We start from the raw sequence: 17164 nt of genomic DNA, 5'->3' as shown, positions 1-17164 counted from the left end.
CAGGTCTATTGGGATGCACTGGCTGCGTGGCCACAGCCACTCGTCCTAATTTGACAGCCGCGCAGGTGTGTGTCCCTGAACAGTGTGCTTGCTCAGCCCAAAGAAATGCTCACTTACGCTGTGTGCACAATTATTAGGCAAGTGAGTATTTTGACCAAATCATCATTTTTATGCATACTGTCCAACTACAAGCTGTATAAAAACTTAAATGCTTATTGGATTCAAGCATATCTGGTGATTTGTATAATGAGGGAAGGTGTGGCCTTAGGAGGTCAACACCCCATATCAAGGTATGCATAATTATTAGGCAGATTCTTTTCCTCATGCAAAATGGGCCAAAAAAGAGATTTACCTGACTTTGAAAAGTAAAAAATTCTAAAAAGTCTTTCAGAGGGATGTAGCATTCTTGAAATTGCTAAGATATTGGGGCGTGATCACAGAACCATCAAACGTTTTGTTGCAACTAGTCAACAGGGTTGCAAGAAATGTGTTGAGAAAAAAAATGCAAATTAACTGCCAAAGATTTGAAAAGAATCATACATGAAGCTACCAGGACCCCCTTATTCTCCTGGGCTGTCATATTCCAGAACTGCAATCTACCTGAAGTGCCCAGAAATACAAGGTGTTCAGTGCTCAGGGACATGCTCAAGATAAGGAGGGCTGAAAACCAACCACCACTGAACAAGACACATAAATTGATATATCAGGAGGAGATAAGAGTGACTCTTGATGGACAAGATGGATGGGCCTGTGGCTGGATCAGTAACGGGCACAGAACTCCACTTTGACTCAGATGCCAGCAATGTGGGGGTGGGGTACTGGTATGGGCTGGTATTATTAAAGATGAGCTAGTTGGACCTTTTCGGGTTGAAGATGGACTCAAAATCAACTCCCAAACCTACTGCCAGTTTTTAGAAAACCACTTTCTTCAAGCAGTGGTGCAGGAAAATGTCTGTATCTTTTAAAAAGACCATGATGATATTAATGCAGGACAATGCTCCATCGCATGCATCAAAGTACTCCACTGTGTGGCTATCCAGTAAAGGCCTTAAAGATCAAAGAATAAAAATGGCATGGCCCTCTTCCACACCTAACCTAAACCCTATTGAGAACTTGTGGGCCCTTCTTAAATGGGAGATTTACAGTAAAGGAAAATAGTACACCTCTCTGAACAGTGTCTGGGAGGCTGTGGTTGCTGCTGCACAAAAAGTTGTGCGTCAACAGATCAAGAAACTGACAGACTCCATGAATGGAAGGCTAATGACTGTTATTGAAAAGAAGGGTGGCTATCTATATTGGTCACTGATTATTTTTTATTTTTTTTAAATGTGTTGTTTATTATCATCACATTAACAAATGAAAATAGATATGAAAATTTATAACAATTCTGCACATGAATAGTTGCACACAAATTGTGCACACATAGAAGGATATCTAAGAAAGCCAAAGCCTCACCTTTTACTTTCTTAAATATTCAGGTTTGAGGTTTATTAAAATTTTGGATTGACCTAGAGCGTTGCAGTTGTAATGAAAATGAATCCTCAAAAATACAACTTGCCTAATAGTTGTGCACACAGTGTATATGCAAGAGCTTAATTGTTTCATTTTATTATGTTTATTGGTTTTACGCAGTGTATAAACAGAGAACAGCAGATGATAAAGATGTATTCAAACAATACAAATCCGCTTACATAACCAAGATTCTAATAAGCAAAGTCAATGCAATCAGAAACAGTAATGTGGCCTGGTCCGGAGAATGATTGCTACAGAGAAGAGAGGAGAGCTTGGTTGTTTCATATTACTGAATGCAACACCTCTGGTCATTTACACTGTACAGGTATAATTTTTTATTCATTATACGTGTTTTTAGAGCGCCATTTACGTAGCACTTTACATACTGTACTAGAGACGATTTACTACCAAGATTATTATCCAACAAATTATTCACCGCTACCAAGCATTATTAAAGGGCAAGTCCACCCAAACCTCATATACAGTCGTGCTCAAAAGTTTGCATACCCTGGCAGAAATTGCAAAATTTTGCCCTTAATATTGGAAATATGACTGATCATGCCAAAAAACTGTCTTATTTAAGAAGAGCAATCACGTGAAGCCATTTATTATCACATCGTTTTTTGGATCCTTTTGGTCCTCTTTCTTGATCTACCTGACCTCGGCTTGGTATCAAGAGAGCCCCAAATTTTCCACTTCTTAATTGATTGAACAGTACTAGTGGCTTATTCAAGGCTTTGGATATCTTTTTAGATCCTTTTCCATCTTTGTAAAGTTCCATTACCTTGTTACGCAGGTCTTTTGACTGCTCGTTTCTATCTCCTCATAGCTCAGCGTCTAATCTACTTAGTGCATCCATGTGAGAACTAACAAACTCATTAACCATTTATACACAGACACCAATTGTGATTTAAAAAGCCACAAATGTGGGAAATTAACCTTTAATTGCCATTTTAACCTGTGTGTGTCACCTTCTGTGACTGTAGCAAGGCCAAACATTCCAGGGTATGGAAACTTTTTATCAGCGCCATTTTGAGTGATTTCTGTTATTATGATTTAAAAAGGATCCAAAAAAACAATGTGATAATAAATGGCTTCATGTGATTGCTATGCTTAAATAAAAAACAGTTTTTTGGCATGATCAGTCATATTTTCAATATTAATGCCAAAATGTCACAATTTAGCAGAAGCCGAAACATTAAACCGCCTATTTCCTATATTTCTCACAGACTCTATTGGTGAGATATCCAAGTTTATGTTTCCAGGTCTGTACACCTACTATGGACATTTTGTACTATGGATTTTTGTTCCAATTAAGTTTAATGCAAAAGGAAAAGTTTGAAGACATAAAAGGTGGGGAGAAACTCCTAAAACTACCAGGTGGACAGGCGTGGAGTTGAAATTTTTACAGGCAGATCTCACTTTTGGAATACCAGGTTCTGCCTGTAACTGTAAAATCACTTTTGGAAGGACAAATAGTTTATAAACTGATTAGGAAATTAAGGAACAAATCTCATGGTCTTGCCAAACCGGTCTGGTAAAACCCAGATTATGTAATAACCAAAACGTATTACTAAACTAGCTCAGTCAGCCTCGGAAGTAAATAGAGGAACCAGATAGTATGTATGTATGTAATAAAGAGATTAAGAAGAACATGGTCACACTTTTATCTTGTAAAGACAGAAGCAATATATTTTACAGGTCGTATTCAAACAATCACTGTTAATTTAAGGTGCATAGCAGAAAAACAAATATCAATGTTATTTTTACAACACATGTACAGACGTACCTAACAACCACCCTATAAGCTTTATCTACTGAAAAAAGTGGGTACAGTTCATAAAAAAACATTTTTAATTTAAAGCAAATATTTGTAGATCAAAATAAAAAAAGTTTACCCAGTACTAGTGGGAAGTCTTAAGAATTTAAAATGGAACTAGGTTACATTTTATAAATGGGGGTGGGGCGAGCGCTGATTTCTGTAAATTGTCACGTTCAGCAGGGTTTGTTTTTTTTTATTACATTTTCTTCACAGCCTTAAAGTATTTTAGGTGTTAATCCAAAAATCAAAAACGTAATATATTGCAGCTTACCAATGTTTAGATGTGGAGGCTGCATTTGTTTTCTTTTTCCCCCCTCATCTGGTGATCTGGTCAGTAACAAACCTCCTGAATTAGAGTGCCCCCACTCTGGATAAAGTAGCACAGGGGGCACACATGGACAGTAGCATTGTCAGCCTGGGTGAGAGGGGAGTTTTAGATGTACTAGCAAATTTATAAAAACACTAACAAATTTAAGCCAAACTCCAGCTAACACTATATTAGTTACAGCAACAGTTTAATAAAGGTTTAACAGAAATAAAAGCAAGCTGATCAATGGAAGCACCTCTATCAGTGATAAAAGGTTTGTCTCATCCTTGTAACTGATACATTCTGCAGGACAGGTTGTTCTTTTGGAAAACAGACTTATGCCGCGTACACACGAGAGGACTTATGTCCGGCAGACTTCCAAAGGAGTTCCGCCGGAGTTCCGCCGGAGTTCCGCCGGAGTTCCGCCGGAGTTCCGACGGAGTTCCGACGGAGTTCTGGCGGACTTTTCGACCGAACGGACTTGGACACACACCATCACACCAAACTCCGACGGAGTCGAACGTGATGACGTACGACTGGATTCGAATAAGGAAGTTCATAGCCAGTAGCCAATAGCTGCCCTAGCGTCGGTTTTAGTCCGTCGGAGTAGCATACACACGAGCGGATTTTTCGAAGGGGACCGGGTCAGGCGGAGTTCCGTCGGGAAAATTTGAAGCATGCTTCATTTCTAAAGTCCGTCAGACTTTTGCGAAGCTAAAGTCCGTTGCAGCCCACACACGATCGAATAGTCTGACGGACTCAGTCCGTCGGACTTTGGATGTCGAAAAGTCCGCTCGTGTGTACGCGGCATTACTGGCCAGAAGGTGAAAATAAAAGAAAGTGAGCCTAAAAAAAAAAAAAAAGTATTGGTAAGCTGCAATATATCATATCTTTGCTTTTGGGTTTAATACTGCTTTAAGTACTTGTCGGAAATTTAGGTCACTGCTTAAGTGCCCCACTAGCCCCAAAATCTAAAAGGTAGAAATCAAACTTCTATTTCTGAAAAAAAAGTAATAGATCAGCCCACGCCAGACTGTAGACATGGTGGAGACGGGAAGCGGAGAGAGGGCCCTGACCCCAAATATGCACACAAGATCGATCCAAACAAGCTGACCTAGAGCAGCTGGAGTACATCAGACAAAAGAAGGCGGCTCAGTGGGCAAAGAAATCAGAGAAGATGAGAAGCATAAATATCATTACTGGCCTGGCCATAGGTGGCATTGTGCTGGGGATGAATGGATACACCTTTTTCTCTGCTTTTAGATGAACTAGAGGGGGGGGGGATGTAAAAGTGCCCTGAGCAAGATATCCAAAAACATCTGCCAATTAAATAAGGCAATTGAAGATTTGTTTATAATTTTGATGATGCATGGATACCAACTTTCTGCCTGGGCTAAGGAGCCAAAGCATTTCGAGTATCTTGTCCTATAAAACCCATTTCAGAGATTAAAACTATTTTGTTTGATATGTGGAATGCATTCTCAATGACCATGTTTGCTGTGGTGTCTGTATAGTATGTAAAAAAAAAAAGTCAAAGATTGCCAAATACCTTCCCACTCCCTGTATCTCTCAATTGACCAGTGGGGCAACTTACTTTAATAAGGCTATCATTGTGCACGGCAAAAGTGTTGGTGCCAAGTTAAGTTTGCCCCCTTTCACACATATATGTCCGTTTTGACGCTCCGTTGATCCCTGCTGAGCAGACGGATGACAGATCCGTCTCTGTTCACTGTGCAGGGATGGACCTGTCAGAGCCCTGCTCTCCTCTATGGGGGAATCAGATGAAAATGGATCCGCCTGTCCGTTTTCATCCGGTGGTGTTTGCAATCCATTTCTAATGGCAAATCAAAGGTTTACGGGTCTACACTGAAGCATTGCTGCAGTGATTAGAACTGTATTAAAATGTCATGACAACATTTTAATAAAGTGCAATGAAAAAAATTTATATATATGCGCATTGGCACAGTGGGGTTGATTTACTAAAACTGGAGTGCAAACACTGGTGCAGCTGTGCATGGTAGCCATTCAGCTTTAACTACAGCTTGTTCACTTTAGCTGTGACAAAAACATCTGAAAGCCGACCAGATTTTGCACTCTCCAGTTTTAGCAAATCAACCTAGTTAGTCCCCTAGTGCACACCAGTGGCTGTACAATTAGCAGAGCTCACTAGTGTGCATAAGCCCTAATGGTTTGGAGTCATACTTTTTTAAATGGATGTTTGATATCTGCGTTTTTAATGTCTATACATACAATCTCTATTTTATAAATACACTTTTAATAAATGACAAAGGACTCCTAGTGCACCATGCATTATAGAGGGAAAATTGAAAGTTCTCATTTCAGACTTTCTCTGTTCAAGATCCCCAATAGAATTGTATAGAAGAAGGGGATAATTCATGCACACTTGTGTACAAAATTTCAGCTTTCTACTGTGGACATGCTTTTTATAAGAACCGGAAGGGAAAACACGTTGAAAAAAAGCTTCACTTAGACCCCCCTGCCTTTCGGCAAATATCTCCTAAACCGTGTAGGTTTAGGAGATATTTCTTGGACCTACAGGTAAGCCTTAATCTAGGCTTACCTGTAGGTCAAAGTGTGTTGTAAGGGTTTACAGCCACTTGAAAGCCTGAGCTTCTTTTGGAGCGGTGAAGGAGCGGTGAACTAACCGCTCCTCCGCCGCTGCTTCCCATTGAAGATCAATGGGGCAGCGCTGAGATAGTTTTTACGGGTGGATTTAAACTCTTTTCGCCCGCTAGAGGCCGAATAGTGCAGCTAAAACGATGGTAAAGCGGTGTTAAAAATAGCGCCGCTTTACAGCTGACGCCCGGGGCGGCTCGGTGTGAAAGGGGTCTAAGTGGCTGGATACAAGAACTATAAATATTCACTTATCCAAATGAAATTTTTTTTATTATAGGCTTACCTGTAGCAAAAAGTGTGTTGTATGGGTTTACAACCACTTTAAGACTGAGATCTGCTTAAGATTGTATTTAAATGTATATTAAAAAAAAATATATAGTATTTTTTGTACTCACCGTAAAATCCTTTTCTCTGTAGTTCACCGACTGACACAGCTCCTTTCTTAGACCATTGGGTTGTTACGCTACCTTCAGGAGAGGACTAGGCAGAACATGTTAACAGGTTATAATAAAACTAGAACTTTATAATTCCGCCCAAGGGGCGGTCCCTTAGGTAACAACCCCTCAGCCTGCTACTGCAGCCTCAGTACATCAACAGGCAGTATAATGTAGACATAAATAGGAGAGGGTGTCAGTCGGTGAACTACAGAGAAAAGGATTTTACAGTGAGTACAAAAAATCCTATTTTCTCTTACGTTTACCGACGGACACAGCTCCTTTCTTAGACCATTGGGACATCCCCAAGCAGTGTCAAACGAGAGGTGGGAAAACAGCATAAAATACTTCACCCACAATGGCATGTGGGAAATAGTGTAAAAACTTTACCCACAAAAATAAACAGTGTGTGGGAATAACCAAGAACTTTACCCACAAAAACAAAAAACAGAGTGCTCCTCAATCTGGGAGTCACTACCTCCAAACCACCTCAGAACTTGCAGTAACAAATGCAACAGTGCATTTCCTAAAAAGGTACTGTGTTTTTACCAAAAACCAAGAAAAAGTGCAATTGCAATTACACGGCTGCCTGCAAAACTTTGCGGCCAAAACAGGCATCAGCCGGTGCACCGACATCTACAGTGCCTTGCGAAAGTATTCGGCCCTCTTGAACTTTTCAACCTTTTGCCACATTTCAGGCTTCAAACATAAAGATATAAAATTTTTAGTTTTTGTGAAGAATCACCAACAAGTGGGACACAATTGTGAAGTGGAACGAAATCTATTGGATATTTTAAACTTTTTTAGCAAATAAAAAACTGAAAAGTGGTGCGTGCAAAATTATTCGGCCCCTTTACTTTCAGTGCAGCAAACTCATTCCAGAAGTTCAGCGAGGATCTCTGAATGATCCAATGTTGTCCTAAATGACTGATGGTGATAAATAGAATCCACCTGTGTGTAATCAAGTCTCTGTATAAATGCACCTGCTCTGATAGTCTCAGGGTTCTGTTGAAAGAGCAGAGAGCATCATGAAGACCAAGGAACACACCAGGCAGGTCCGTAATACTGTTGTGGAGAAGTTTAAAGCCGGATTTGGATACAAAAAGATTTCCCGAGCTTTAAACATCCCAAGGGGCACTGTGCAAGCGATCATTTTGAAATGGAAGGAGTATCAGACCACTGCAAATCTACCAAGACCTGTCCGTCCCTCTAAACTTTCAGCTCAGACAAGGAGAAGACCAAGAGGCCCATGATCACTCTGGATGAACTGCAGAGAACTACAGCTGAGGTGGGAGAGTCTGTCCATAGGACAACAATCAGTCGTACACTGCACAAATCTGGCCTTTATGGAAGAGTGGCAAGAAGAAAGCCATTTTTCAAAGATATCCATAAAAAGTCTTGTCTAAAGTTTGCCACAAGCCACCTGGGAGACACACCAAACATGTGGAAGAAGGTGCTCTGGTCAGATGAAACCAAAATCGAACTTTTTGCCCACAATGCAAAACGATATGTTTGGATCACCCTCAACACACCATCCCCACTGTCTAACATGGTGGTGGCAGCATCATGGTTTGGGCCTGCTTTTCTTCAGCAGGGACAGGGAAGATGGTTAAAATTGAGGGGAAGATGGATGCAGCCAAATACAGGACCATTCTGGATGAAAACCTGTTGGAGTCTGCAAAAGACCTGAAACTGGGACGGAGATTTATCTTCCAACAAGACAATGATCCCAAACATACAGCAAAATCTACAAAGGAATGGTTCACAAACATATCCAGGTGTAAGAATGGCCAAGTCAAAGTCCAGACCTGAATCCAATCGAGAATCTGTGGAAAGAGCTGAAAACTGCTGTTCACAAACGCTCTCCATCCAACCTCACTGAGCTCGAGCTGTTTTGCAAGGAAGAATGGGCAAGAATTTCAGTCTCTCGATGTGCAAAACAGAGAGACATACCCCAAGCGACTTGCAGCTGTAATCGCAGCAAAAGGTGGCTCTACAAAGTATTAACGCAAGGGGGCCAAATAATTTTGCACGCCCCACTTTTCATTTTTTTATTAGTTAAAAAAAGTTTCAAAAATCCAATAGATTTCGTTCCACTTCACAATTGTGTCCCACTTGTTGGTGATTCTTCACAAAAAATTAAAATTGTATCTCTTTATGTTTGAAGCCTGAAATGTGGCAAAAGGTTGAAAAGTTCAAGGGGGCCGAATACTTTCGCAAGACACTGTACCTTGTAGAATTTTGTAAAGGTGTGGACAGACAACCAAGTCGCTGCTTTACAGACTTGAGCGACAGACGCTTGATGTCGGAAGGCCCAAGACGTTCCAATTGCACTGGTGGATTGGGCCGTGACCAGAAAGGAGGGCACCTGCCCCTTCAAGGTGTAGGCCTGTACTACAATCTGTGTGATCCACCTGGAAATGGTGGCCGACGAGACCGCCATGCCTTTTTTTGGACCAGCCACCGAAAACAAACAAGGAGTCTGACTTCTGAAAGGGAGACAAATACACCTTCAGAGCCCGAACCATGTCCAGGGAATGGAGGGCCATCTCCTTAGGATGTGTCAGTTTAGGACACAGAGATGGCAACACAATGTCTTCATTGATGTGGAACGCGAAACCACCTTTGGCAAAAAAGAAGGTTGCGGATGCAACACCACCTTATCCTTGTGCATAACCAGATAGGGCGACTTGCAAGACAAGGCCGCCAGTTCCGAAACCCTCCTGGCCGAGTAATGGCCACTAGAAAGACCACTTTCTGAGAAAGAGTCAGAGGGATCTCTCTGATATTTTCAAATGGCTGTTTTTGAAGCGCCAACAACACCAGGTACAGATCCCATGGGGGCAATGGTGGACGCACCGGAGGAAGTACATGTTGGACCCCTTGAACAAAAGTGCTCACTAGAGAGTGAGACGCCAGGGGTCGCAGAAAAGAAAAAAGACAGCCAAGGCTGAAATTTGTCCCTTAAATGGTGCTTAGCGCCAATTTCTGGTCTACTCCTTGCTGTAGAAACAGCAGGATCCTGGATATAAAAAAGGAGCGTGGACGCCACCCTTTCTCTTCACACATGGAGATGTAAGCCTTCCAGGTACGATGATATATCTTCCGAGAAGAAGATTTCCGTGCTCTCAGCATAGTTGGACTCACCGAGTCCGAAAGCCCCCGGTTCCTCAACAACTGGCTCTCAATAGCCATGCCGTTAAAACCAGTGATGGTAAAGCAGGATGGAGAATCGGACCTTGAGACAGAAGGTCCTCCTGTAATGGCAGTCGCCATGGGGCGTCCGCCACCAGGCGCACTAGGTCTGCGTACAAGGGATGCTGGGGCCAATCTGGGGCAATCAGTATTACTGGAATCCCCTCGGCCTCCACTCTGCGGAGCAGACGTGGTAGCAGTTTTAGCGGAGGAAAGGCATAGATCAGCTGGTACTGATCCCACTGAGCCACCAGCACGTCTGACACGTCTGCCCAAGGATTTCTTGTCCTGGAAACGAATCTTGGCACCTTCCGATTGAGATGAGAGGCCAGAAGATCCACGTCTGGCGTGCCCCATAGCAGGCACAGTAGCCTGAACACCTCCAGATGCAACGTCCATTCTCCTGGGTCCAGCATCTGGCGACTTAGATAGTCTGCCTGCCAGTTCTCCACTCCCGGGATGTAAATGGCCGATAGGGCTGGTACATGTCGTTCTGCCCACTGAAGGATGTGAGCGACCTCCTGTGCGGCGGCCGAGCTTCTTGTTCCTCCTTGGTGATTGACGTATGCCACCGCCGTAGCGTTGTCTGACTGGATCCTGATCGGATGCCCTCGAAGTCTTATCGACCATGTGGAGAGGCATAGCCTGATCGCTCTCAGCTCGAGCACATTGATCGGCAACTTGGATTCCTCCACCAACCAGAGGCCCTGGGTTGACTGAACTCCCATTACTCCACCCCAGCCAGTTAGGCTGGCGACCGTTGTGATCCCCGTCTATTTCAGGGGTAGGAACGATTTCCCGTACCTCAGCCACCAAAGCAGGGAATCCCTGACTAACTGGCTCACCTGAATCTGCCGATCCAGGGACAACGGAGATTTGTCCCATTTTGTCAAAATCTTTCTGCAAGACTCTGGTGTGAAACTGGGCATACGGTACTGCCTCGAAGGAGGCCACCATAAGTCCCAGGACTTGCATGCAGAAGCGTAGCGACGACCAGTTGCTGTTCATCAGCATTTCTACCGTGGCTCCGAGAGTCTGCAGCTTGTCTGGAATGCTCTCGGTTCCATGGAGTCCAGCAGTAAGCCTAGGTACTCCAAACAATGAGTCGGTACAATCACTGACTTTTTTAGATTCAACAGCCACCCAAATTCCTGCAGGGTCTGCATGGTGATCGCCACATCCTCCTCTAACTCTGAAGCATAAGATGCTCTCAGGAGGAGATCGTCTAGGTAACCCACGATCGCGATCCCACGTTGTCGCAGCAACACCAAAACAGGAGCCAATACCTTGGTAAAGACTCGGGGGGCTGATGCCAAGCTAAAAGGGAGAGCCAGAAACTGGTAGTGGGCTTCCCCCGACTGCAAGTTACAGAAATTTCTGATGCCGAAGGCATATGGGTATGGTACGCATCCTCAATGTCCAAAGACGCCAGGGAGTCCCCTTGATGGAGTGCAGAGACTACTGAGCAAACTGATTCCATTCTGAACCTCTGTACTTTTACAAAGTAATTGAGGGTTTTTTAGGTCCAAAATTGGACGTACCCCTTCCTTTTTGGGGACTACAGATTTGAGTAGAACCCCTTAAAGTGTTCTGACTCCGGAACAGGTACTATCACCCCGCGACTCAGCAGGTCCCTTACCGCCCCCAATAGGGCCTCCCGGTGAGCCAGGAGCACGGGTATTCTGGAGGGGAAGAATCTGTTTTGTGGCCAAGAGAGGAACTCTATCTTGTAGCCTGGGGAAATCAGATCGCAGACCCATTGGCCAGACAGCCAAGAAGCCACCTGGGCTGCAAACTCCCGAAGGCGACCCCCCACCCGTGTTGTGGGCGGGGGAAAACCTTAATGCGGTAGCACTTTTGCTAGCAGGCTTCTTAGGCTTGCGGTTCCAGGGATACTTTTGTCCTTCAGAAGTCATCCTGTCGGGCTGGGGACACTTAGCCGAAGCCCCGGGCAGACGAAAAAGCCGGTTGTGAGCGGAAAAGGAGGGCCCTTGCCTACGGCGTGGCTCCATAGCCTTCCTGGCCTGTGGGAGAAGTGTACTCTTACCACCTGTGGCATTTTTAATAATGTCAACTAATGAGGCTCCAAAGAGCCGTTCGCCAAGGAAGGGTAGATCCGTCAGGGCTTATTTAGATGCCTGGTCAGCTGACCAGCAATTTAGCCAAATCAGGCGCCTCAGCACCACTGAAGCCCTGGATAACATAGGAATGGACCTTCCGCTCATCGGAATCCTCCCCCCCTCCGGCGCCACAATTGGCACCTTTCAGGGGGGAGGGGGGTGCAGTTACCTGGATAATCCAGGTAAATGCACCCACTTCCGGGATAGCTCTCTGCGGAAAGGGGCGTAGATTACGCCCCTTTCCGCAAGTGCCCGCCCCCTTCCGCAAGTGCCCCGCTGCCTCCTGGGAAACACACAGATCCCAGAGGCAGCGGGGACCGTCCTTATTGCGCAGCGCAACTCGCGCATGCGCAGTAGGGAACCAGGAAACGAAGCCGAAAGGCTCCATTTCCTGATTCCCATACCCAAGATGGCGGCGGCAGCACCCGAGTGACGATCTACAGATCGGCTTCGGATGCCGACATCGCGGGCGCGCTGGACAGGTAAGTGTCACTATTTTAAAAGTCAGCAGCTGCAGTATTTGTAGCTGCTGGCTTTAAAAAAAAAAAAAAAAAAAAACGCGGAGTACCGGTGGACTCCCACTTTAAGGCCTTGCACTAACTGGTCTGCTAGTTCCACGCTCCCCCAATTTGCAGTGCAAAAGTTTTGCCCACTCTGTAAGTGTCTGCGACACAAGTGCGGATGCCAGTACTGGTCGCATTGCTGACCCCACAAACGTAAACAAGGAACAAGCCACTGCCTCGGCCTTCCTGTCCTTAAAAGCAGGAGTCCCCTCTACTGGGATTGTGGTTACTTTGTTTAACCTGGATACTGGGGGGTCCACGACCGGAGGAGCCGACTACTTTTTGAGAAGGCTTTCCTCAAAGGGGTAACGCACTGCCATGTACTAGGGGACCGAAAAGGTCTGTTGCGGTCGACCCCATTCCTTGTATATGAACTTATCGAAATAAGTCAGATACGGGAACACCTTAGGTGTACGGGCTGGCTTACGGGACCCAAAAGGGGCCGCTACAGGCTTCAACAAAATGTCCGCCGAGCATCCAGTATAAAGGACATAATCACAGGGAAAATGGCTGCCGCACTACAGGAAAATGGAGAGAGCATGCTGCTCCCTGGTCACACCAAACATGGCCGCCGAGCACTGTATGCAATGAAGACAGTGAGAAAACAGGCAGAGAAATGGCGGTAAAACAGCGCTACAGCGATCAGCAGACACAGCTTCCAGACACCTCAGGGGAGAGACCTACACACATCCAGAGCGTAGCTATCCAGCGCAGTCCCCCCCAGGTGAGAGCCCCCCGGGGAGCCAATGTCTATGGCACACACACCCCACTCAGCCCATGCAGCATCCCCCACAGGGAAGGGGGAGGGAAGATAGGGATAGGGAGAGAAGAGAGGGAGGTGAGGGACCCCCGAATCGACCTCCCAGGGAATACCCAGATGCTCAGCCCCACTGAGGCCGGGAGAGCTGTACTTACCAGCACTGAAGAGCTGGGGGACATGCCATCACAGACTCACTCTCCGATCAGTACAGGGTGGCTGCTGGCCCGGCACACTGACGCAAACATCAGTAGCCTGGTCATATGTGTGTCCCGGGGGAATTAAGCCCACCAGCCACCCCTGGAGCCTGAGGGGTATGTCGTGGCTGACCCAGCACGGAGCTCTGGTCTGCACCCATTCGCTGGCCAGGCTGGGGAGACTACAAGGATAAGGGTATCCAGCCTGTCACCCAGCCGGTTGTTGATAGCAGATCACAGGATCTTTAATCTTATGCAAAAAGCAAAAACTTCTGCAGAAAAATCCACGGACCGATAGGCCCACAGGGTTCCTAGGTCCTTCTTCACTAGGCAGAAAAAAAACTGAGGCTGCAGTAGCAGGCTGAGGGGTTCTTACCTAAGGGACTGCCCCTTGGGTGGAACTAGAAGGTTCTAGTTTTATTATAACATGTTCTGCCTAGTCCTCTCCTGAAGGTGGCATAACAACCCAATGGTCTAAGAAAGGAGCTGTGTCAGTCGGTGAATGTAAGAGAAAAAAGAATTTATAAGTCTGCTCCATAGTATCACTAAGGATGATGTCATGTATGTGCATACCCCTTCCTCTACCTCTTTGAGGTATGTCTTTCTGTACCTGTGCAATGTGAAAATTTCCTTAAATAAAATAAAAATAATAATAAATATGAAAAAAAAAAATAAATAAAGTCACGCAGACCCTCGAAGCTTAGGGATTGGGTTATATGCATTTTTATCTATAATGACATACCTGGGCCCAGCTTTGACACAGCACACAGAAGATCATAGTTCAACCCTGGCATTGGGTCTCCACTTTGCTTCCATCCTACTGGTGGAGATGCTGGAGGGGAGATTAGAAACTGCTTCACTGGCTGTGGAGGCAACAGAAAAGACTTCTCTCCTTCCTCATTAGACACCTGGGCCTGAAGGAAGGAAGAAAAGTTGCTCATACATGCAATAATAATACAAGTTTATAATTACTACATTTAAAGTGCATGCATAGTCAAAACTAGCTATTTGTTTTGGATAGAGAAGGGAAGGTTAAAACCTCTTTCCAGTTACGTTTTTGCCTGTGTCCCATTATGGAAATTTCCCTTCAGTTTCTGTCCTATACTGCAGTTGCAACAGGATATTAGAGAGAATCTCCCAAAGGAAGGGGAATTCTCATCTTGGACAGTTGTCACCACTGGACAAATTGCCCTCACATTTTGCGCTGGAGACAACTCTAATATTTTGAATTTCCCCTCATTTCTATTCCTATGACAGTGGTCACCAGGGCAAATGTAGGCGTGAATCTCCCAGATGGAGACACAGCATTAAAAACTTGATAGAGTATCTAAATCTACTCTAAAATCTAAAACCAAAAAAGGGTCTAAAAAAATATAGAAAAATAATTCTTATTGAAAAGACAGGTCAAAAGATTTTTCATGAAATATACTCAACAGTACTGGACTAGGGCATACTCTCCTCTTTGATAATGTCTGCTTGTTAAGCAATATCTTTTCTGATGCTTCTATGTAAAATAAGGCAGCCATGAACAGCTTCATTCACATAGAATAATTCCCACAGAATAGCATTATATCCTAAAGCAAATCTGAGCTTTGACTAGGCAGGGCAAATCAACAGGTTTGATTTAATGCTCCCCTCCTCAGCAATAGGTCTCTGCAGTACTCCTTTACTACAGAAACTTCAAGAAAAAAAAAATACTTTGTACTTCCAGGTATAGAGAAACTGACTCATTCTCTGTGAAGTTAATTAGCCCACTGCTGTCATATTGGGGAAGACCTACATAAGCTTTGAATGGAGATCCACAGAGTCGAGGGAGAAAAAGTAAAAAGGGGAGTATTTGCAGATTGGGAGAGGAGCATTAAAGTTAACCTGTGCTTTTGAAAGACCAGTTTAATGTCTGCTTAAACATCAAAAGCAAATATTTTATTGCTGCTTTTCATTTGGCAAAAATCAATAAAATTGATTTCATCCAAATCAAATTCAACATGCAAAGCAATTTTTAGAAACTAAACATGCACACTTTTCAAGTCAGAATAAATTCACCAAACTGATATTTCACATGTGGATGTTGGTGGCTACTTCTCCTCTGGCTCCCCCCCCCCATGGTGCCCAAGAGAGGGTGGCATCCTTCTGGCGAGATCTGGGGAATGTAGAGTAGCCCAAATAGATGCTAGCAGCACTGCTGTAGAATCATCTCACAAGGCTTGGAGTACTCTCCATTCCCTGTTGGAAAAAGGGGTAAGATATTTTTCTCACCATAAAAGGAGTTTTTTTTACAGTTATAACCAGGACTTCTGCAATGGGGTTATTTACTTGGGCAAAAATCGAGGACTCGGGCTGGGCCTAGGATTTAAGTGGAATTCGATGAGTAAAGGCATTGGTTCAAAGACCAACACAAATACTTGCAGTGCACCATTGGAAGGAATTCACTTTTAGAGGCACAGTTAATCGATTTGGAACTAGAAAAAGTGGAAAATACATACTCTTCCATTGTTTTTACAACATGAAAGAAAACTAGCCAATACTTTAAACACTGTGGCAGCCTACATAATTTTGAGTAGCTGAATTGCTGATAAAGATTTTAAGAGAGGTATACATGAACCATTTCCTGACAGACAGAGCTATAGCAGCATATGTATGGGTAACTCCGCCTCAGCCCCTACCCCTTTTTGCACTCCACAGGACCTGTATTGTCGGAAGTTCTTTCCTACCTTTTGAAGTCTAGCGGCCGATATCTTCTTGTGGGATAGCTGTGCAGGTGCGTGGTGAGTTCTGTGACATTTAAGATTGACAAAGCTTCCATGACGGCCTGTTTAGTGGATGTAATCCCAAGCTATCAGCAGGGTGGTGGTGGGCACATACATGAAGAGAATTGCCACTGAAGGATCAGGCTCTGCAGCTGGCCTTAAGCCCTGCTATCAGTGGGTGGCCTTGGAAGTGCCCAGTTATGGATGTCACAGCTGTGTTGTCCTGCTTCCAGACCCAGGGTAGCGTGAGTGGCATGTATATTGTTTTTCAACTGTGTGTAATGGCAGGACAGAGGGCAGCTTGTGGAGTACAGAGGTCAGGTCATTTCAACTATCCAGGAGTTTGGTTGGCTGATAAACCTGGAAAAAAGCCACCTAGCGCACACTCAGTCTCTTGTATACCTCGGGGCCCAGATTGATACAGTCAAGAGCACTATTGTCTTGCCACTGGAAAAGATTCCAGTATTCTGGAGCAGAATATTCTTAGCCCTGTCATCCTTGATCGCCAAGCCTCCCAGTGTTTGAGAATTATCAGCACCATGGTGTCAACGGCACCTATGGTGAAGTGGGCGCAGTGGAAGATGTATCCCTTCCAGAAAGGGTTTCTCCAGCAGTGGAGGCCAGGAAACAAAAATCTGATCATTTACATAACCTTGACTATGAAGGCGAGCCTTCTCTGGTGGCTACAACGGAGGAACCTGCTCAATTGCCATTCCATTGCCCCCACTTCCTGGGTCACGATCGCAACCAATGTCAGCACTACAGGATGGGGTGCTCATTGCCTTTCAGAGATAGCTCAGGGCAACTGAAGCTTCCCTCTTGTGGGATTGTGTTGAATTTATTGGAGCTGTAGACGACCTTCTGTGCTCTGTG

At 44.6% G+C, this 17164-nt stretch overlaps 1 protein-coding gene across 1 annotated transcript in view; it reads right to left on the bottom strand.

The window, feature by feature from the left end:
* The window catches only part of RCAN3 (RCAN family member 3), a 64482-nt gene that overhangs the window by 11227 nt on the left and 36091 nt on the right, over nt 1-17164 (bottom strand). The window contains exon 4 of the mRNA XM_077481853.1: nt 14287-14458. Coding sequence (XP_077337979.1) covers nt 14287-14458 — 172 coding nt within the window. The remainder of the gene's footprint in view (nt 1-14286; nt 14459-17164) is intronic.

Source organism: Lithobates pipiens, unplaced genomic scaffold (assembly GCF_037356315.1).
Source record: "Lithobates pipiens isolate NorthernLeopardFrog02 unplaced genomic scaffold, aLitPip1_a1.2 Scaffold_16, whole genome shotgun sequence".
Lineage (NCBI taxonomy): Eukaryota > Metazoa > Chordata > Amphibia > Anura > Ranidae > Lithobates > Lithobates pipiens.
Note: the sequence above shows the minus strand (reverse complement) of the source record. Positions and strands in the feature narration are given on the sequence as shown.